Source organism: Sus scrofa, chromosome 9, assembly GCF_054392235.1.
Source record: "Sus scrofa isolate SSC_HxYL_T2T_F1_AM1 chromosome 9, Sscrofa_HxYL_maternal_Yorkshire_Landrace_v2.0, whole genome shotgun sequence".
NCBI lineage: Eukaryota > Metazoa > Chordata > Mammalia > Artiodactyla > Suidae > Sus > Sus scrofa.
The window spans coordinates 97531015-97554358 of NC_139391.1; the positions used below are offsets into that span (position 1 = coordinate 97531015).

The 23344-nt window shown below is 37.0% G+C and overlaps 1 protein-coding gene across 18 annotated transcripts in view; it reads right to left on the bottom strand.

Moving 5' to 3' along the window:
• RUNDC3B (RUN domain containing 3B) overlaps window positions 1-23344 on the bottom strand; it is a 294945-nt gene that overhangs the window by 95534 nt on the left and 176067 nt on the right. For 9 of the 18 annotated variants that reach the window (XR_014815985.1, XR_014815984.1, XR_014815986.1 and 6 more), the window contains exon 3: window positions 1280-1413. Coding sequence is in view for 14 of the 18 variants with exons in the window: in XM_021102523.2 (XP_020958182.1) it covers window positions 1280-1413 (134 nt within the window). In the remaining 4 variants the exon portion in view is untranslated. Of the gene's footprint in view, window positions 1-1279; window positions 1414-5472; window positions 5602-23344 lie in introns of those variants that run through there. The other 9 variants (XR_014815983.1, XM_021102522.2, XM_021102517.2 and 6 more) reach the window with 3 other exon arrangements.

Here is a 23344-nt window from a genome sequence, read left to right on the forward strand (position 1 = left end):
GTTGTGGTGTATGATCTTTTTTTATGTTGTTGGATTTGGTTGGCTAAAATTTTGTTGAGAGTAAATGATAATTTCTTAAAGGTTAATTACAACACAGAATTTATAACCACATCAATGAACAAATACTATATTACATTAAATATACTGGTCTGTCTTGCACTTTGAATGGATTTTACTCATGCGTGATTTTATAATTCCACACATCAGTTATTCAAAAAATAAAAATGATGCAGGCCTACAAGGCTGACACACTCCATTAAACAATATAAATGCCTTTATGTTAGTAATCAACATTAGTGTTAGCAGAAAAGTCTTTAAGTACCAGGAAGCTATCAAGATTAAGATGTAGTGAATACAGTATAAGTGTTCCAAAATTCTAATTTTTACTTAAAGTTTTAATTTTACCATTGGCAACAAATACTGTCAAGGCGTCTTGAAGCAATTGGTAATTTACTTCATTTTTATTTAAGAAATGTTTACAAAAAAGCCTAAGTCTAAAAAGCTCTAGTTTGAATGATTTTCTTTCAAGTAAAAATAGTATTACATGACAAAAGTGTCTAGTTAACCTAATAATTCAAACTACTGTGTGAGTACTTTTTATTTGTGTGAGTGCAAATATCAACCCAGTGCAAAAAGGCAAGTGATATTTTCGCATACTTTTGACATTTTGGGTCCTAAGGTAGGACACTAAAAGCCACTGAATTAAGTAATTCAAGAAATGTAAAAACTTCACAGACTAGCAAATATCTTACAGTGCTTCTCAAAGAAGAAATTCATACAGACTAGCTTCATATCCTCCAGCTATTTATAAAGCCACAGTGAAGATTCAAGAGTTATCCTAAAATAACTACATGCAGTGATTAAAAAATGAAACAAGCCTATGAAAGATATAAAATTTGGTCAGATACTTAATTCCAACAAAGACAAGGAAATAAATATTTTACACAGCAAAGAGCTCAAAATTTTCTATTGGGATGCAAAACTGCTAGGAGTTACCATTGTGGATCAGTGGGTTAAGAACCCAACTAGTATCCATGAGGATGTAGGTTCCATCCCTGGCCTCAGGCAGTGCATTAGTGATCCGTTAATGATCCAGCCTTGCCCAAAGGTGTGGTGTAGGTAACAGAAGCGGCTTGGATCCTCATTCCAACCCAGTTCGGCTCCAATTCGCCCCTAGCCTGGGAACTTTCATATGCCACAGGTGTAGCCATAAAAAGATAAAACAAAAGAATGCTTAGAATTAGATTATACGAGTTGTATATTATTATTTACATCTTACCTTAGCTCTAGAGGAACTGACATTTTCCATGTTTTCAATGCTGCAGATACAATTCTGTGAAACTTTCCGGCAAGCCACTCTGATATAGTCCCAGAAGCTACGAGGACTTTCATAACCAAACCAGGTTACTTGACCTTCAGGAGAAAAATTGTAATACAAAATAAAAGAAAACTAGACTAGAAATTCAAAATTCAAGAACAATAAAGCTCTGAAAAATAAAAGGCAGGAGAGTGTATGATAGTGGAAAGAGTACTGATCTCAGGGTCAAAAAGGCCTTAAGTCTGGTCCTGTTCTACTTTTACCTAGTTGTGTTACTTTATTTATTTGTTTATTTTGTCTTTTTAGGGCTGCACCTACAGCATATGGGGGTTCCCAGGCTAGGGGTCGAATTGGAGCTGCAGCCGCCAGCCTATGCCAGAGCCACAGCAACGCGGGATCTGAGCCGTGTAGTCGACCTACATCACAGCTCAAGGTAATACTGGATCCTTGACCCACTGAGCAAGGTCAGGGATCAAACTCAAGCCCTCATGGATGCTAGTCAGGTTCACTAACCACAAGACACTTAAAAATCTCTTGCAGTTTAATATCCTATTATTCTAACATGGTCTTTCAGATAGTCCAAAGATATCCCTCCTTGTGGTTCTCGTTAGCACTGAGTTAAATATCACTGGTTGCATCCTAAAGCTTTCTCTTCTTGGAAAAAAAGAAAAAATATTAAAACACAGCATATTTTCTCCTCTTCAGAGAGATGCTTCAAGGAAAAGAAACACTATGTGGTCTATACTGTAAGACTTCCTAGATTACAAACTGAGAAACTAAATAATTACCCGAATGACATATTGCCATGACTCCCAGGGCCTTAAATATACCAACATTATCTTCACAAAACTTCTATATATTCAACAAACAAGATGAGAGGATGACTTGGCTTGATTCTGCCTTCCTTCCTCTTCTATGTGCATCATTTCCAAATTGAAATTCTTATATAAAGACTCTAAATTTTTCGCATTCAGAAGGATATGCTTTAACAGAAGGCAAATTCCCTTGTTAAAACCTCCAAACGAACTCTCATGCAAATTGTCTGCATATTCTAGGATTTTATTTAAACAATTAAATAATTTCTACATCTATGAAAAAGGTTGAATTTAATTAAAAATAATAGAACTGTTCAATTGGTTGAGATATTATTACTTGAACATCACTTTTACTTAAATACAGATTAAATGCTAGCAGAAGATGTACTTGGACTATTAGTTTGTAACCAGTATTCAACAGGGAAGTTAAAAAACAAAGCTGATCATGCCTTTAAAAATAATTATTGAAATAATAATTACTCCAAAGATATTGTCATTTCCTTTAAAAAAAAATCACATACAAGAAACTAACTAGTCTATAATTTGAAGAAATTTTATTCCAGAGATAAAACATTCTGTCACTAACAAAATTCTCTTTTTTAAGAAAATTCTTTTTAAGAAAAAGAGAATTTTGTTGCTGACAAGTAGAGGTACATAAAATGCTTTTAATTATGCATATTTTTAGAGGCTGACTTTTTACCAATGACAATGTTAACCAAGCTTTTTAAAACTTATTTTCAACCCATCAGTCTAACTCTAATTGGTTTTAGGCACGGAAATAAGTGGTCAAAGTTTCCTAGACTAAAATGTGATTCTCTACTAAGTAGCCATGTGGTGCTTTCCCCACTAAAATGCCTCATTTTCAACATGTAAAAACGACCTGTGATCTCTAAGCTCCACTGTTCCTCTAATTTTTTTTCTTCTATATTATTTAAGTTAAACACCTATTCACATCATGCAATACGTTTGTGTTTTGCTTATATCTTATTTTATGGCCAGAATGAGATCTTCTAAAAACAAGAACTAAAATTTCCAAAATGATTCTCTATTTGCTAGTGGTTAATGACACATCATCTTTTGATAATATAAAATGTAAATTAATCTATTAAGCGACTTTCTTTTTCCACACTTTGTATTAGTACTTAGCTATGTAAAGAGCCAACGAAAAGATTAGTCTCACAAGCTGAATTTCTCTTTGTGTTACAATATATCACCTAGATGACAATATCAAAGGCAATTATCTTGCAGCTTCCATTCATCTGGACAATCAATAAAAGATAGTCCCATCAAATTTTAATAAGCCACTCTTAACATCACTGCAAAAGTTTCAGATACTTAAAGGAAACTGGTTACCTGTGGATTTTTTAAAATGGTGTTTATTTATTTATTCATTTATTTTCATTTTTGGCTGCCCCACAACATTGGAGTTCCCAGGCCAGTGATCAGACTGAGCCACGGCTGTGACAACTGCAGATCCTTAACCTATGTGCTGGCCAGGCATCAAACCCGACACCCAGTGCTTCCAAGAGGCCGCCAATCCCGTTGCACCACAGTGGGAACTCCTACTTGTGGATTTATTGTTGCCAATACAGTAATATTTAGATACTTAACTTTTAACTTTTCACTGTATTTTATTTTATTTTGGCTGTGCCTGTGGTGTGTAGAAGTAGCCAGGACAGGGATTGAAACAGAGCCACAGCAGTGATGTCAGATCTTTAACCAAAAGGCTACCAGGGAACTCCTAACTTTTTACTTTAAATTTTGTAGCAGCAATCCTAATTTTATCAATGCTAATTTATAAAAATCAGTTTAATATTTTCTACTATCTTTTTACTAAATAGAGAAAATTCCCATTTATGTAAGAGGTCGGAATATTTTCCTTTAAAAAAAAGCTCTATTATTAGTTAAGTTCACATTTATTATACCACCTAGCTTTAAAGTAAAATTATGAAGAGTTCTCTTGTAGCACAGTGGATTAAGGATCTGGTCTTGTCACTGAAGCAGCTTGGGTCACTTCTGTGGCACAGGTTCAGTCCCTGGCCTGGGAACTTCTACATGCCATGGGTGTGACCCCCACTTCAAAAAAAAGTAAAATTATGACACTGATTAATTTTCTAAATAAAATCTCATGACAATGTTCTAAAAAAAGAAAAATTTAAACACTTTAAAAAATAAATTCAATTACACTTTAAGCTGACGCTGAAGTCTGAGTACAGATTAGATACTCAATGGTACTTATAGTACTAGCTCTGCATGTTAGCTATGTACATACAGGATATTAGAAGCTACCTTAAGTAAATCATTTAGCAACTACGAATCACGGTCACTAATCTATAAAATGTGGTTATCATCATTTGGTATTGACAATTAACATCTTGTTCACTAGAAAGGAACACATCCCAAACATCTAAAGTACATATCTATACCATAAAGTAGTCAATTCTTAATCTTTCAAAACAAAGAAAAATTAAGATAACCAGGTTCATCAAAAACATGAAACATGAATTTAACTTAATAGGCTTTTTTATTCCAGTAATTTTACCATCTTTTCAAGTAGAGTACAAAGGTTGTGTTTTTCCTTCCACCAGTTTAGAATAGAGGTAGACTGAACTAGAGTACCGAAGGTGGAAGTCCACAGAGAAATGTGCAGCCTGAAGATATCAAGCATAATGTGTTCAGTAGTGATTACGGCTATACAAGGAGATATAAACAAAAGAAATTGTTTAAAGTGATTGTGGGAATTAGCACTGAGGAGATAAGAAGACATTTGTTTTCTACTTTCTATCCTTTCTTACTGTTATCTTTAAAATAATGACTACGTAATTTCTTTCTAAAGTAAAAAAATATAATAAAAGCCTATGTCATTAGTACATGTATTCTATCTAGAAGAAAGGAAACTAAGGAATATATTCCCACCAGTGGCTTAAGAATGGTAAAGCAGTTACTGTTGACAGTGCCCATGAATGTTTTACAGAGCGACTTTGTAAAACTCACACAACTTCCCTGAGTCCCAGTTTTCATGATTACAAACATTACTACACAGCACTTAGAAAATTGAAAAAATAACCAATAAATCTTACACTCTTCAGTTATAATAAAGCATAAATAACACAGATACACATGACCAATTTTTTTTTAAACCATGGAACTTCATAGAAATATGAAGGGGGCCACACAGGAGAAGGAGAGTAAATGGATTATTATATTGTGTGGGTTTACAAAAAGGTTTTAATTTGAAAATCAGCATAAGCATTGCTGTGCCCTCCAAATTAACAACAACAACAAAAAAACAGAAAGCTTTGCAAAACCCATGCAATGTACTAAAAAAGATCACTTAACTGATACAGCCCTCCCCAGTAAGTCAATTCCATGCTCCCGTGCAGCTCAGTGGCGGGAGACATCACCAGCATAGAGTACCTTGAAGAGGTATTTGGAGATGAGCCAGCCATCTGCAACTTTGGGACATCTCTTTAAAAAAAATAAAACAACAACAACAACAACAACAACAACACACAGATGTTTAAGAAACCTGACATCACAAGAGCAAATTGAGTAGCTCCAATAATTGGGCTACATATAATCTTGACACAGTAGACACCACTTTTACTTAATAAACAAAATGATTATGAGCTCTACTCAGCACACAAATCAAGCGGGTCCTTTGCAGCCTATTCTGCTGGAGCAGCTAGGGTGTCTCTAAGCATTAGAGGTGAAAAGCAACTGCTCCCAGTTTACTTTCATCCCCAGCATTTTTACCCAAATATAATAAACCAATAATTAAAGAATACAAAATGAGCAAAAAATCTGACTGAATTAGCTGGGTTTGCACCACAGAATTTTAAGACTGGTTAGGAAAATTACTCAGTTATTATACTATATGGCTCAGAAAGTTAACTTTAAGAATAAATAGGGAGTTCTCATTATGGCACAGCGGAAACGAATCCGACTAGGAAGCATGTTTTGGGTTCAAGCCCTGGCCTCACTCCGTGGGTTAAGGATCTGGTGTTGCTGTGAGCTGGGGTGTAGGTCGCAGATGTGGCTTGGATCTGATGTTGCTACAGCTGTGGTGTAGGCCGGCGGCTGTAGCTCTGATTGGATCCCTAGCCTGGGACCCTCCATATGCTGAGGGTGCGGCCCTAACAACAACAACAACAACAAAAAGCAAAAAATAAAACAAACAAACAAAAGAATAAATATCTTTTTACAATTAACTTTTCTAGAAGTTATAAAATTCATTTCTAAAAGCAGCTCTCTCTTTTTTTGGTCTAAGAAGAGTTTGTATCAAACTCTTTAAGAAGAGTTAAAGTTGTATTTTTTTTTGGAAGTATGAAAACAGCCCTTAAACACCTAGCAAAATGTTCTTCAATTTAACCAATGTTGACTACCCTATATAAAATATTGTTTTTCCTACATCTTCCAACTATTGTTTAACAATCATCATCCGGAAAAGTACTATAAATTCTTGCCTATGATGTTTGGAAATTCCCGATATAATTACAAAGGAAAACTTCAAAGCCAAATTTCTGAACTCATATTCCAAAATATTATTTTCTGGTTTCATAAGCAAACACTAAAACCTTTCTTTTTCTTTCTTTTTTTTTCTTTTCTTTTTTTTTTTTTTTTGCTTTTTAGGGCTACACCCTCAGCATATAGAAGTTCCCAGGCTAGGGGATGAATCTGAGCTACAGCTGCTGGCCTACACCAGACACAGCAATTCGGGATCCAAGCCATGTCTGCGACCTACACCACAGACACAGCAATTCGGGATCCAAGCCATGTCTGCGACCTACACCACAGCTCAGAGCAACGCCAGATCCCCGACCCACTGAGTGAGGCCAGGGACCAAACCTGCATTCTCATGGATACCAGCCGGATTCGTTTCAACTGTACCACAATGAGAACTCCCCAAACACTAAAATCTCCATGAAGACAAAGTTCCACACCTTTTCAAATACTTAGATCTCTTATGAAACTAAGCAAAAGCCAACCAATTACAGTTAGTATTGCATGAAAAATGAAAAGGAGATATATATATATATAATTGTGCTATTGGCTACTTATACGCCTCTACTATTCATCTCTATCCTATCTCCATTTGTGTCGTTGTACACAAATATTAAATCTGTAAGACACACATCCAAAAGGATATATAACCAAAAGGTACCCTAGGTGAAGCCCATATTAGAACATGATGCTCTTTCTACAACAAACAAAATGAACATCTCTCAGCATTAAATGTAAATCAGAACAGAATTCTTTTCATTTCAAATATTAAGAATACCAATTCTTAAATGTTCAAACCACATTTGCTACCTCTGCCTTGAAAATAAAGTTAGGTATCTTATTTGTAGCCATTTATATAATCAAAGAGTTATTAAAGCAAAAACAATTTCCATGAAAATCATACTTAATTTTACTTCCAAAAAATGTATCAAATAAGATATATACCATGTCCAGATTTATGTCATGGCTTAATCAATTTCTGGAATGAAAATAGAAAACCATAATTGATTCTATTATAAAGCTCAGTTTATAGTTTAGGGTTTTTTAAGCTGTTAATATGTTAGCTCTTATGTCCTGGTTACACCAATTATTTTGATCTTGGCTGTGAAACACCATGTAAAAATTTTAACATTTAGAACATTTTCACTTAGTTGTAGACATTAATTGCTTTAACTATAATTTAATATTTTACCCTAGGTTATAAGCAACCAGAGACATCCAGATCAAAGGACAATACACTAGATTCCAAATCATCTGCAGTCAAGTTTCAACACCACTCTCATTTTTTAGATGGGAAAGGAGAGACACAGAGAGAGCCTGCTAGACCCAGCACATACATCTCTGTTCCATGTAGCCTCATGCTGATCTACTTCTCTGGCTACAGACAATATATGACAGATGGAGGAGAATTAGTCGGTTGGCTTTCTTTTTTTTTTTTTTTTTTTGTCTTTTTGCTATTTCTTGAGCCGCTCCTGCGGCATATGGAGGTTCCCAGGCCAGGGGCTGAATCGGAGCTGTAGCCACAGGCCTACGCCAGAGCCACAGCAACGCGGGATCCGAGCCGCGTCTGCAACCTACCCCACAGCTCACGGCAATGCCGGATCGTTAACCCACTGAGCAAGGGCAGGGACCGAACCCGCAACCTCATGGTTCCTAGTCGGATTCGTTAACCACTGCGCCACGACGGGAACTCTGTCTTTCTGAGGTGGGTATGAGTTCTTCCTCAGAAAGAGGAAAAATAATGGGGCAGTGAACATGCAGTGTGACTGGGGTAAACACTCCTCACATAAAATTTAAATCCTTAACTTAGTTGCTGACAAAAATAAATATATATGTGAATGACAAAGTTTACATTATTTCAAAGTAACTCAAGGAGTGCTTATTAGTATAAAAATTCTCATTTGCAATTTAAATAAAAACTTTTGTTTTAAAATATACAGTAGTAAATATTTACATATTTTATTTATAACATATAACATATATCCATATAAAATAGAGCTATATTTAATAAGTACATAAAATTTATTTACACATTTAAAATATGTAATGTTAAGACAAGACAGTTGAGACAAACCTTAAGAACAAAATTCTGGAGTTCCCGTTGTGGCTCAGTGGTTAACGAATCCTACTAGGAACCATGAGGTTGTGGGTTTGATTCCTGGCCTTGCTCAGTGGGTTTAGGATCCGGCATTGCCCTGAGTTGTGGTGTAGGTTGCAGACGCGGCTCGGATCCCGAGTTGCTGTGGCTCTGGTGTAGGCCAGTGGCTATAGCTCCGATTAGACCCCTAGCCTGGGAACCTCTATATGCTGCAGGAGCAGCCCAAGAAATGGCAAAAAAAAAAAAAACAAAAAAACTTTCAAATGTACCATTATAATTGCATAATAGGAGTTCCCGTCGTGGCGCAGTGGTTAACGAATCCAACTAGGAACCATGAGGTTGCGGGTTCGGTCCCTGCCCTTGCTCAGTGGGTTAACGATCCGGCGTTGCCGTGAGCTGTGGTGTAGGTTGCAGACGCGGCTCGGATCCTGCGTTGCTGTGGCTCTGGCGTAGGCCGGTGGCTACAGCTCCGATTCGACCCCTAGCCTGGGAACCTCCATATGCCGAGGGAGCGGCCCAAGAAATAGCAACAACAACAAAAAAGGCAAAAGACAAAAAAAAAAAAAAAAAAAAAAAAAAAAATTGCATAATATATTGTGATATTAGGTGTTACTTAGTTTCTAAAATTTCAGCCAAAAGAAGAATCTACTCAGAAATGGATATACAATAAAAGAATGCTTAGTTATACTGAAAATAACAGTATTTTCTTTTTCTGTCTTTTTTTCTTTTTAGGGCTGTACCAGAGGCACATGGAGGTTCCCAGGGTAGAGGAAGAATCAGAGATGAAGCTGCCAGTCTACCACAGCCACAATACCACCAGATCCAAGCCGAGTCTGCAACCTATACCACAGCTCACGGTAATGCCAGATCCTTAACCACCGAGTGGGGCCAGGGACAGAACCTGCATCCTCACGGATACTAGTCAGGTTAGTTACTACTGAGCCACAAAGGGAACTCCTGAAGATACAGTATTTTCTGACCCAGAAGTATATAATTTTCAAAAACAAATAATGAAAATAAATGAAACTTTATAATCTTTATATTAACGTAAAAAATGGCCCTCATACATTAAAAATTATTGACCATTGCCTTAAACAAATGAATTGGCCTTGGCGATGAGACTAAACATAATTTTAATCCACAAATATGATATTTATTCTTTTATTTTTTCATTTTAGCCCTTGTCCCAACCTTAGCTTTCTATTTATTCTAATTTCTTTGATGACTGAGCTACATTATCATGATTGATAAAATTTGATAAATGTTATTAACAATTACATAGAAAGTGAATCTTCTGCTTTTGCTGTTTTAGTCTAATTTTTTCTCTTCCTCTCTGTGTCTGTATATACTTTTCTAACAAAGATACAAATAGATGACTTTGTTTTTATGTGATCCATAATGGATTTCTGAAAAGATCCCCAGATGAATCAATTTGTAAACTGCCATTTATAAGCAAGTAACAAAACTGATTATAAATTATCAGATAGTGATCAGATTTTCACATTTTCTTTTTAAATGGCAAGGCCAGATAGAATATATTATGTCATTGATAACAATGCGCAAGTTGCTACTATTTAAAATTTTGAATCTTCAACCTTGTGTTCATATGTAAGAAAAAAAAAATCATTCAGTAGTTCCCGTTGTGATTTGGGATGCATAAGCAATGAGAGCCCGCTGTACAGCACAGGGAACTATGTCTAATCACTTGTGATAGAACATGATGGAGGATGATGTGAAAAAAGAATGTATATAAATGTATCACTGGGTCGGAGTTCCCATTGTGGTTCAGAGGAAATGAATCTGACGAGCATCCATGAGGATACAGGTTTGATCCCTGGCCGTGATCAGTGGGTTAAGGATCTGGTGTTGCCCTGAGGTGTTGTGTATGTTGCAGATGCAGCTCAGATCTGGTGTTGCTATGGCTGTGGCATAGGAGTTTCCACTACGGCACAGGAGAAACATACCCAACTAGTATCTATGAAGATGAGGGATGAGGGTTCAATTCCTGGCCTCACTCAGTGGGTTAAGGATCCAGCATTGCTGTGCGCTGTGGTACAGGTCACAGATGCAGCTTGGATCTGGCACTGGCATGATTATGGTGTAGGCTGGCAGCGGTAGCTCTAATTCAACCCTTAGCACAGTAACTTCCACATGCCACACCTGCAGCCCTTTAAAAAAAAATCATATTTACAATTGCAATATGAACTGTAATTCGGCTAACAATGAAACAATATCATCATCTTTTCTATGTGGCCACTTTCCATTTCTTAATAGCTTCCGAAATTAAAATGGAATATATGTAACAAACTTCTTAAATGTTTGCTTTAAAGGGCCATTTACAGGAGTTCCCGTGGTGGCGCAGTGGTTAACGAATCCGACTAGGAACCATGAGGTTGCGGGTTCGATCCCTGCCCTTGCTCAGTGGGTTAATGATCCGGCGTTGCCGTGAGCTGTGGTGTAGGTCGCAGACGCGGCTCGGATCCCGCGTTGCTGTGGCTCTGGCGTAGGCCAGTGGCTACAGCTCCGATTAGACCCCTAGCCTGGGAACCTCCATATGCCGCGAGAGCGGCCCAAGAAATGGCAAAAAGACAAAAAAGAAAAAAAAAAAAAAATTAAGGGCCATTTACAGGTAGATGGTAGGTACATTAGAAACAAAAGTATTTTGTTAATTGGTCATTCAATAATTTTAAAAACTGAGCACCAAAAACATGCAAATATTTTACATCTGAAGTCATAGTCACCTTAAAGAAATTTAGGAAGAATTTCAATAAAATAAAAATATTAGATTATATGAATGAGCAAGTCACTGAAATCAGAAAAGAGAAAATCAAGAAAGATGTAGGAAATTATGATGTTCTTCAAAAATGAAACAGTCTGTTAAACTGTGCAATCTTTCCCCTGTACTACAAAAAATATTTACTTCCTTTAAATGAGCAATATTTGAGCATTAAAAGTATCAAAACTGTTGCTAGATTATGTAACAAAAGATTTTAGCAAGACTACAACTTTCCATTACTGAAAATAAAGTACTATTTGATAACATGATAACTTTGATAATTACAAATAAGTTGCTCTATGCTGATGTGCAAAAATGATAAGGTCAAACCAGAAATGTCCACTACTTTTCTGACAGAAACTCAAAGGGTTAAGACAAATAAACATTAACAAGAACTACCACCAGAGGCCAACAATTCTTGTTAAATCCAAGAACTGGGATCACCTGGTAGAGTCATAAAAATTTTTTAACTCTCTCATGTATTTAAAAAAAAAAAAAAAATGTCCGCTGGTACAACAGCATCAGCGGGGTCTTGGGAGTACTGGGAGGCTGGTTTGATCCCTGGCCCAGCACAGTGGGTTAAGGATCTGGCATTGCTTCAGCTGCAGCATAGGTTGCAACTAAGTTCAGATTTAATCCCTGGCCTGGGAACTCCATATGCCTTGGGGTGAACAAAAAAGAAAAAACAAACACTAAAAATATCCTAGGCAATTTTATCAACAGCAGCTATTATTTAGTCCTTTCCATACTTTCTTAGATGTTGTACTCCCGCTCAGAAGCCAAATATAAATTGGAACCCTTTAATTGGAAGGAGTGTTGTGAAGTTCATATAAAATACACGAAAAAATTTCCAAGAAAAACCATTAATGAAGAGTTCCTGTTGTGATTCACCAAGTTAAGAATCTGACTAGTATGCATGAAAATGTAGGTAATTCCTGGCCTCACTTAGTGGGTTAAAGGATCCGGCATTGCTATGAGCTACAGTGTAGGTTGCAGACTCAGCTCAGATCCTGCATTGTTGTGGCTGTGGCATAGGCTGGCAGCTGCAGCTCCAATTCAACCCCTAGCCTAGGAACTTCCATATGCTGTGGGTACAGTCCTAAAAAGACAAAAAGGAAAATATTAATGAGTCTCAACTTCTGTAAATAAGAAAATATTCAAATTTGAAGATTAAAATGATTCCTTGAAAATTGTGGCTTGGTTATAAAATATAAAGACTATTTTGTCTAGAACTCATAAGAAATAAAAGTACTTGAGATATTTTTCTTGTTCTTCACCCAAAAATGCCTACCACAAATACAGTAGTTAAGAGTACTATTGAGGAATTCTCTTGTGGCACAGAGGGTTAAGGATCCAGCATTATCACTGCAGTGGCTTGGTTCACTGCTGTGGTGCAGGTTTGATCTCTGGCCCAGGAACTTCTATATGGTGCAGGAGTGGCAACAACAACAACAACAAAAACAAAGCAAACAAAGTATTGACAGATCAGAAAGAGAAATTAAGGAAGCAATCCCATCTACCATCACATCATAAAGAATAAAATACCTAGGAATAAACCTTATTCAGGAGGCAAAAGACTTGTACTCTGAAAACTGTTAGATGTTGATGAAGGAAATTAAAGATGACAAAAACAGATGGAAAGATATACCAGGCTCTTGGACTGGAAGAATCGATATTGTCAAAATGAGTATACTACCCAAGGCAATCTACAGATTCAATGTAATCCCTATCAAATTACAAATGGCATTTTTCGCAGAACTACAAAAAAAAATTTTAAATTTGTATGAAAACAGAGATGAACCCAAATAGCCAAAGCAATCCTGAGAAAGAAAAATGGTGCTGGAGGAATCAGGTTCCCTGATTTCAGACTACATTAAAAAGCTACAGTCATCAAAATAGTATGGTGCTGGCACAAAAACAGCAATACAGACCAATGGAACAGGATACAAAGTCAAGAAGTAAATTAATGCACCTATGGTCAACTAATCAAAGACAAAGGAGGCAAGAATAGGAGTTCACACTGTGGTGAAATGTGATTGGCAGTGTCTTAGGAGCACTGGGACACAAGTTCCATCCCCAGCCTGGCACAGTGGGTTAAAGATCTGGTGTTGCCAGAGCTGCAGCTTCAGTTGCAACTGCAACTCAGATCTTATTCCTGGCCCAGGAACTCCATTTGCCACAGGGCAACCAAAAACAAAAACAAAGAACATAGGAGGCAAGAATATACAATGGAAAAAAGACAGTCTCTTCAATAAGTTTTGATGGGAAAATTGGACAACTACATGTTAAAGAATAAATTAGATCAGAGTTCCCGTCGTGGCTCAGTGGTTAACAAATCCAACTAGGAACCATGAGGTTGTGGGTTCCATCCCTGGCCTTGCTCAGTGGGTTAACGATCCAGCTTTGCCATGAGCTGTGGTGTAGGTCGCAGATGCAGCTCGGATCCCGCGTTGCTGTGGCTCTGGTGTAGGCCGGTGGCTACAGCTCCGATTCGACCCCTAGCATGGGAACCTCCATATGCCATGCGAGTGGCCCAAGAAATGCCAAAAAGACAAAAAAAAAAAAAAAAAAAAAAAAGAAAGAATAAATTAGATCATTCTCTAACATCGAACACAAAAATAAACTTGAAATGGATTAAAAACCTAAATATAAAATTGGATATTATAAAACTCTTAGAGGAAAACACAGGCAGAACACTCTTTGACATAAATCAGAGCAGTATCTTTTTGGATCCACCTCCTAGAGTAATGACTCTAAAAACAAAAATAAATAAATGGGACCTGATTAAACTTAAAGGCTTTTTCACAGCAAAGGAAACCATAAACAAAACAAAAAGACAACCTAAAGAATGGGAGAAAATACTTGCAGATGAAGCAACCTGACATCAAGGGATTAAGGGATTAATTAATTAAGGGATTAATATCCAAAATAAACAAACATCTCCTGCAGCTTTACATCAAAAAAACAAACAATCCAATCAGAAAATCACCAGAAGATGTAAACAGACATTGCACCAACAAAGATATACAGATGGCCAAAAAACACATGAAAAGATGCTCAACCTTACTATTAGTGAAATGAAAATCAAAGTTCAATGAGGTATCACTTCACACTGGTCAAAGTGACCATCATCAAAAAGTCTATAGGGAGTTCCTATGGTGGCTCAGCAGGTTAAGAACCCTGGCCTTGCTCAGTGGATTAAAGGATCCAGTGTGGCCATAAGCTGCAGCATAGGTAGCAGATGAGGCTCAGATCTGGCGTTGCTGTGGCTGTGGCACAGGCTGGCAGCTGCAGCTCTGATTCTACCCCTTGCCTGGGAACTGTCATATACCAAAGGTGCAGCCCTAAAAAGCAGACAAAACAAAACAAAGTCTACAAACAACATATGTTGGAGAGGGTGGGGAGAAAAGGGAACCCTCCTACACTGTGGTGGGAATGTACATTCGTACCACCACTGTGGAGAACACTGTAGGTGTTCCTTAAAAAACTCAAAAGAGAACTAACATATGATCCAGTAATCTCACTCCTAAGCTTATTTCTAGAGAAAACTATAGTTTGAAAAGATACACACAGTCCAACGTTCATGTTTGGCACTATTTACAACAGCCAAACATGCGACCAACCTAAATGTTCACAAACAGGTGAATGGATAAGGAAGATATGATACATATATAAAATGGAATATTACTTAGCCATAAAAAGAATGAAATCATGTCATCTGAAGCAACATGGATGGACCTAGAGATTATCATATTAAGTGAAGTAAGTCAGAAAAAGACAAACATCATATGATACCATTTATACAGGGAATCCAAGAAAAAATGATACAAATGAATTTATTTACAAAACAGACTCACAGACTTCAAAAACAAACTTATGGTTACCAAAAGGGAAAGGTGGGAGGGAGGGAGAGATTGGGGGTTTGGGACTTGCATATGCACACTATTGTGTATGGAATGGATGGTCAATGGAGACCTGCTGTATAGCACAAGGAACTCTTCTCAATATTCTGTGACAACCTACATGGAGAAAGAATCTGAAAAAGAATGGATATGTATATATATTTATAACTGAATCACTTTGTTATATAGCAGTGATTATTACAACAATGTAAATCAACTATTCTTGAATAAAACTTTAAAAAAGGAGTACTATGACAATCACATAGCTCCAAACAGAAGTGAATAATGAAGTATGTGGGGACTGTGTGTTTTAGAATTTTTGACGTTTGAAACTATATAAATATTATGAAACTAAGACAAGAAAAACATTTCAAATGTTTCAAAACAGGAATAAACTCTCAAATGAAAAAAAGAATAAAATGAAATAATAAACTTCCAGTAATAATGTCAGAAGACTAATACCAAAGAAAAATAAGGCCATTGATCAAAATGGGCTATATAAGAACTAGTTCCACCTGATTTAAATAATTAGTTCTTTTCTATTCTAATTTAAAAAACTCCATCACCAATATGGGGAGTTCCCGTCGTGGCGCAGTGGTTAACGAATCTGACTAGGAACCATGAGGTTGCGGGTTCGATCCCTGCCCTTGCTCAGTGGGTTAACGATCCGGCGTTGCCGTGAGCTGTGGTGTAGGTTGCAGATGCTCGGATCCTGCATTGCTGTGGCTCTGGCGTAGGCTGGTGGCCACAGCTCCGATTCGACCCCTAGCCTGGGAACCTCCATATGCCGCAGGAGTGGCCCAAGAAATAGCAAAAAGACCAAAAAAAAAAAAAAAAAAAAAAAAAAAAAAACTCCATCAAAGAAACAGGCAAAGATCATAATAAATATTTTAGGGAACAAAATTAATAAACATGAACATACATTCAATCTCATTTATAAATAAAAAATTAAAATAAAGTTTTATATACTTCACATTAATAGAAGGCAAAAAAAGATATTTTCCCTTACCAAATTAAAAAGGAAAAATATTAATAACAACAGTACAAAGAAGATATGAGAAAAATAACCACATACATTACTGTTGGTACAATCTGATAGACAATACAGCAAAATTTATTGAACAATAACAGTATAGATATCATAATGTGCATGCCATTTAATTAATTACAATTCTAAGAATTCATTGGCTACTATTATTAATAGAAAATGATTTTTTTTTTCTTTTTAGGGCCATACTTGCGGCATATGGAAGTTCCCAGGCCAGGGGTGGAATCAGAAGCCAGCCTACACCACAGCCACAGCAACACGGGATCTGAGCTGCATCTGTGACCTACATAACAGCTCATGGCAACCACTGGATCCTAAGCCCACTAAGTGAGACCAGGGATCATACATCACAGCTCATGGCAACCACTGGATCCTAAGCCCACTAAGCGAGACCAGGGATCAAATTCACATCCCCATGGATACTAGTTAGGTTCGTAAACTGCTGAGCTACAACAAGAACTCCAGAAAATAGTTTTAAATAAATTAGAAAACTATATAAAAATATATTTTCAGTGATATTTGACAGTATAATTATGAAAGGAAAACTTTGGTAAAAAAAATAAATAGGATATTAGTTATAATTCATTCATACAATGGATTATATATTTGTTTAAAAATGAAATGGAAATATACACGGGGGATAGTAAACATATGCTCAAAAATTTCCATTGTGGCTCAGCAGTAATGAACCTGACTAGTATCCATGAGGTTGTGGGTTTAATCCTCATCCTTGCTCAGTGGGCGAAGGATCCACCATTGCTGTGGCTATGGTGTAGGCCAGCAGCTGCAACTCCAATTTGACCCCTAGGCTGGGAACTTCCATATGCTGCTGTATGGACCAAAAAAGCAAAAAAAAAAAAAAAAGTGCATAAATGTTCACAAAAGTGCTATTTACAAGAGAAAAATGAAAACAATCTAAATGTCCATTAAACAATTAACGGATACACAAAATGTGGTGTATCCATCTAATAGACTATTATTCAGCAGTAAAAATTAATTAAATACTGGTACACACTACGACATGGATGAACCTTGAAAACATGCTAAGTGAAAGAAGCCAAACATAAAAGGCACATATTTTGTGATTTCATTTACAAGAAATATACACAATAAGCAAATCCATAAGGACCAAAAGTGTACCAGTGGTTTCCAGGAAATGGGAGACAAAAGGAACTGACTACTTAGTAGATATGGTGTTTCTTTTTAATGTAATGAAAATGTTTTGGATCTGACAGTAGTGATAGTTTTACTACCTTGTGAACACACTAAAATCCAATAAATTGTACATTTTAAAATGGTTAAAATACTAAACTTTGTTAATTTAGTTTCAAGTTTTTATTTATTTATTTATTTATTTTTTTGTCTTTTTCTATCTCTTGGGCCGCTCCCGCGGCATATGGAGGTTCCCAGGCTAGGGGTTGAATCGGAGCTGTAGCCACTGGCCTACACCAGAGCCACAGCAACGCGGGATCCGAGCCACGTCTGCAACCTACACCACAGCTCATGGCAACGCCGGATCGTTAACCCACTAAGCAAGTGCAGGGACCGAACCCGCAACCTCATGGTTCCCAGTCAGATTCGTTAACCACTGCGCCACGACGGGAACTTCAGTTTCAAGTTTTAAAATACTGATAAAATAGGACATCCCTTGTAGTACAGTGGTTAAGGAGCCAGTGTTGCCACTAGTGACTGGGGTCGATGCTGTGGCATGGGTTCAAACTCTGGCCTAAGATCTTCCACATGCCAAATATGGTTTTATATTTGAACTTCTTGTCATTTTTACAAGGAGCAGGGGTAACAGGGAAGGCAAAAAAATAAGTGGTGGCTAAAGAAGACAAAAGTATATGTATACAGAAAGGAGTTAAATTAAGGAATCATACTAGAACTTTATTATTGCTTTTATTTCTTAATTTTTTAAAAAAAAGCATAGTAGATCATTAACAGGAATGCAAACAAAGCAAAGCAGTCTATATGGCCAACACAGGATAAAATCTTAATTTTTTTTTTTTTTTTGGTCTTTTTAGGGTCCTACCCTTGGCATATGGAAATTCCCAGGCTAGGGGTCAAATCAGGGCTAAGGCTGCCAGCTTATGCCACAGCCACTGCAATACCAGATCTGAGCCATGTCTAGGACCTATACCACAGCTCACAGCAATACCTGATTGTTAACCCACTGAGCAAGGCCAGGGACCAAACCTGCATCCTCATGGATACTAGTCAGGTTTGTTTCCATTGAGCCATGACCAGGACAAAATCTTGAAATGAAGAAAGTGGTTTTTCAAAAGGTATTAGAAAATGAGAAATGATAAAGGCTATACGCTTAAGAGTATATAAAGTATATATGACTTTATTCAAAAAAGATACATGAAGAATACAGAAATTTGAGAGACACAAATTTTTCCAGTTACCTTTTTCACCATACTTGCTTTAGAGACTAAACTTTCTGTTTTTAGAATCTACATAGTTGTATATATACTACTGAATCTTAAATTTATTATATAGAAGTTAATTTTATTTCCTATACAATTTAATACACTGAACCAAATTTACCATGCTACATACAATCCTGGATGTTTTAAGAATTTTTTCAATATTATGATTTTTCTAAGATACAAAATCTGCTGAAGGTTTCCTAATTTCCAGTACCTAACTTAAAAGAATGTTTTTCAGAGTGGCTTTGTCTACTGCCTAAAAGCCAAACTTTGGTAACCTTCAGAGCCACTTTATCTATTCCACCATGACTTTTGGTCTCAGTAGGTGGGTTTTATTGGGTGAATTGTGTTCATATGTTACCACAGAAACAATTCAAATCTCATTTTATGTGCAAATCAAGAATCAAAAATTGGAAAGCATTCAAAAATGAACAAAGAAAATTCAAAAGCCAAATGGATAGGCTTATCTTTGCCCATTGTTTCTAACAGTATTTACACTGCACTTCAAAAGGTGGCCTCATGGGGAGATAACTATTTATCATTTAAGTCAGGAAGAGCTTTGAGGTTCAAGCTAGTGTTCCTGAACAATGCTTAGGTATCATAACAGTTCAACTGGATTGGAGAAAGTCTAAAATGTCAAGTCACAGGAATTCTACTGTATTTTAAGCATCTGAATCCAGATGCTATCAGGAAAGAAAAAAAATCCAGAGATTATTAGTTGGGGGATCAAGAAATAAGAATTTCTCAGATTTCTGTTTTCCAACAAATATTCACTATGCTCCTACCATATCTCAGGCACTGTTCCAGAAGATACATCAATGAACAAAATAAAGATCTTTATCCTAATGAAACGTGTATTTTAGCAGAGCTATAGAAAGCCAATAAACAATAATCATAATAAGTAAATCACATAATATGTTAGAAGACAAAAAAAGCAGCACAAGAAAAAGAAGGCAGGAGTGCTTGGGATGAAAGGAGGAGAGATGAGTTAACATTTAAAATATGCTGGGAGTTCCTGTTGTGGCACAGCGGAAACAATTCACCTAGTATCCATGAGGATATGGGTTTCAATCCCTGGCCTTGCTCAGTGGGTTAATGATCAGGTGTTGCTGTGAGCTGTGGTGTAGGTTGCAGACGTGGCTTGGATCCTGCATTGTTGTGGCTATAGGCTGGCAGTGGTAGCTCTGATTCTGCCCCAGCCTGGGAACTTCCATACGCCACGGGTGCAGCCCTAAACAAAAACAAAACAAAACAAAATAAAATGAAATATGCTGGAAATGTTTAGGCCTTGATGAGCAGTTGTGAAATCGATGGGGAGTCATCCATTTGGAGATCTGGGAGAAATGTTTTCAATATAAAAGAACCACCAGTGCAATGGTGCACTATGACAGCAATGTGCCTGCTACAGTCAAGAAAAAGGAAAAGACTGATGAGGTTAGAGAACAGCAATTTAAAAACAAAAAAAGAATTCTCCCTATGTAAATATAGCTGAAAATAACGTTCAGAATCAAGGCAAAATCTAAATTAAATATGAGTCAGCAAGCCCAATGTTCATAAGCATAACTAGCAGATATAACTCATAGGAAATTGGACATAGTATTTCATTATATCTGGTCATTTTTTTCTTTAATTAGCAGTGTATTACTAGTTGATAGAGTTTAGTCCACTATAGTATTCAGAAGCTTTTTTTTTTGTCTTTTTTGCCATTTCTTGGGCCGCTCCTGCGGCATATGGAGGTTCCCAGGCTAGGGGGTTAATGGGAGCTGTAGCTGTTGGCCTACTCCAGAGCCACAGCAACGATGGATCCGAGCCGTGTCTGCAAACTACACCACAGCTCATGGCAATGCCGGATCGTTAACCGACTGAGCAAGGGCAGGGACCGAACCCGCAACCTCATGGTTCCTAGTTGGATTCGCTAACCACTGAGCCACGACGGGAACTCCTCAGAAGCTTTTCCATTTTAATCAGTTATTTTCCAGATAAACTTTACAAAATTTACTACTATATCTCATCTCCATACCACCTGGCTCAAGTTTTCAAGACTGTTTCTGACCAATGTACTGCTAAATTTCATATTTTTTCTTAAAACTATCTGGTTTATAATACACTACTATAATCAAAGTCACAGATTACATTTTAAAAAATGTAATTTTAATTTTTATTTGAGGCGTTTTTATGCCTCCTTCTTGTGTGGAGCCTTCGCTGATCCATTTAAGCATAAAGGATTATTCACTCTTGTGCCACATCACGCTAATACTTTGATGACTCAACGACACACACACACATCATTATTTATTAACACATCCTCCATCTGCCCTCCAAAACTGAATTTCATATTAAGGCATACCTTATTAATCTTTATATCCCATACTCTAGCACAGGGCCTAGTTGGACTGCTTAAATAAGAGAATGAATGGGATAAAGAGAGTAGGGTGTATATGTGTGGGAAAGATTAAAGGAAAAAAAGGAAAAAACAGGAAGGCATGCCAAATTTAAAGCATCTGATCTAGAAAAAGAATAGAAAACTCACATGATGACTCATTTTAAAAGTAGAGGAAAAGTAAGTTATATTTAGCTCCCCCCCCCCAAAAAAAATGAAGGGGTGATGGTGAAGGAATCTTCTTTGGGGTTTCTACTATGCTCTATGAAATACTACCCAACACCCTAAAGTAACTGGAGATCAAGAAGTGGGAATTTTAAGTATTACAATGAAAAAATGGGATTTTTGCCATTTTAAAACATTTTAATGCGAAGGAATAAATTTTGAAGGAGTTATAAATATTTTTTTAAACCTACAGTAAATTTACTAGGAACGATGAGGTTGCGGGTTCAATCCCTGGACTCGCTCAACGGCTTAAGGATCCGGCATTGCCATGCGCTGTTGTGCAGATGGCAGATGCAGCCCAGATCTGGCGTTGCTGTGGCTGTAGGGTAGGCTGGCAGCTGTAGCTCTGATTCCACCTGGGAAACTCCATATGCTGTGGGTGTGGCCCTAAAAAGCAAACAAAACAAAAGAGAAACATAAATGTTGCTTTCAATAGTTATAAACATCCTGAGGAAGAAAATCTGCTCTATTTTTGGGGGGGCCATGCCCATGGCATGCAGAAGTTCCCGAGCCTACAACTGAACCTGAACCACAGCAGTGACAACACTGGATCCTTAACCTGATGTGCCACCCAGGGAACTCCCCCCTCACCCCCAAATAGGCTATATTTACTCAGATAATCACTACTTCTGTTGCTCCTTCTTCCTTCACCAAGTTCTCAATTTCCTGGTATCATCTTCCTTTAGTCTGAAGGACTCTTGTTCATTTCTTTTAGACCAGGTCTACTAGTAACAATGCTTAGTTTTCCTTTGTCTGAATATTTCTTGATTTTGCCTTGATCTTTGAGGTATGTTTGCACTGGACATACAATTCTGAGTTGGCAGTTCTTTTCTTTCAGAATTTTAAGCTATTGTTCCATTGCCTTCTGCGGTTCCTAATGAAAAACCTTCAGTCATTTCAAATGTTCCCTATACACAATGTACTAGGTTTCTCTGCTTTTTGAGGTTTTTAATCTTTCACTTTCAGAAGTTTGGTTACAATGTATCTAGGAGTGCTTAATTTTGGATTTGCCTTTTCAGAAGTTTGCTAAGCTTCTTGGATCTGTAATGTCTTTCTCAGACCCAGGAACCTATAGCTTTACTTTTTAAAATATATTTTCTGCACCAATCTCTTCCCCCTCTCTTTCTGGGATTCCAATGATGTAAATACTTTCTGCTATTGTCCAACAGGTATCTGAGGCTCTGGTTCTTCAGTTTGGGTAACTTCTATTGATCTTATTTTCAAATTCATACACAGCTCTATTATCTCCACTCTGCTATAGAAACCTATCTAGTAAACATTTTATTTCAGATAGTTTAATGTTCTAAAATTTCACTTTGACCTTTATAAGTATTTTATTTCTCAATTCATAAATTTTATTTTTCTATTCATTTCAAGAGTAGTAACCTTACACCATGGAGCATGGCTATAATGGTTGATTTAACATATGTGCCTGATAACCCACCTTGGGACCGACATCTTTGATTGTCTTTTCCTCTGACGACTGGTCATATTTTTTCTGGTTCTTTGTCTATGATGTAGCTAAGGGTTTTTTGTTTTATTTTGTTTTGTTTGCTTTTCAGGGTCACGTCTGTCGCATATGAAGTTCCCAGGCTAGGGGCTGAATCGGAGCTACAGTGGCCAGCCTATGCCAGAACCATAGCAATCTGAGCCACGTCTTTGACCTGTACTACAGCTCACAGCAATGCCAATCCTTAACCCAGTGAGTGAGGCCAGGGATTGAGCCCACATCCTCATGGATCCTAGTCAGGATCGTTAAGTGCTGAGCCATGACGGGACTCCATAACTAAGTTTTATACTGGATGTTTAAAGTATTAGCTTTAGACTCTAAATGTTGTTAAAATCCC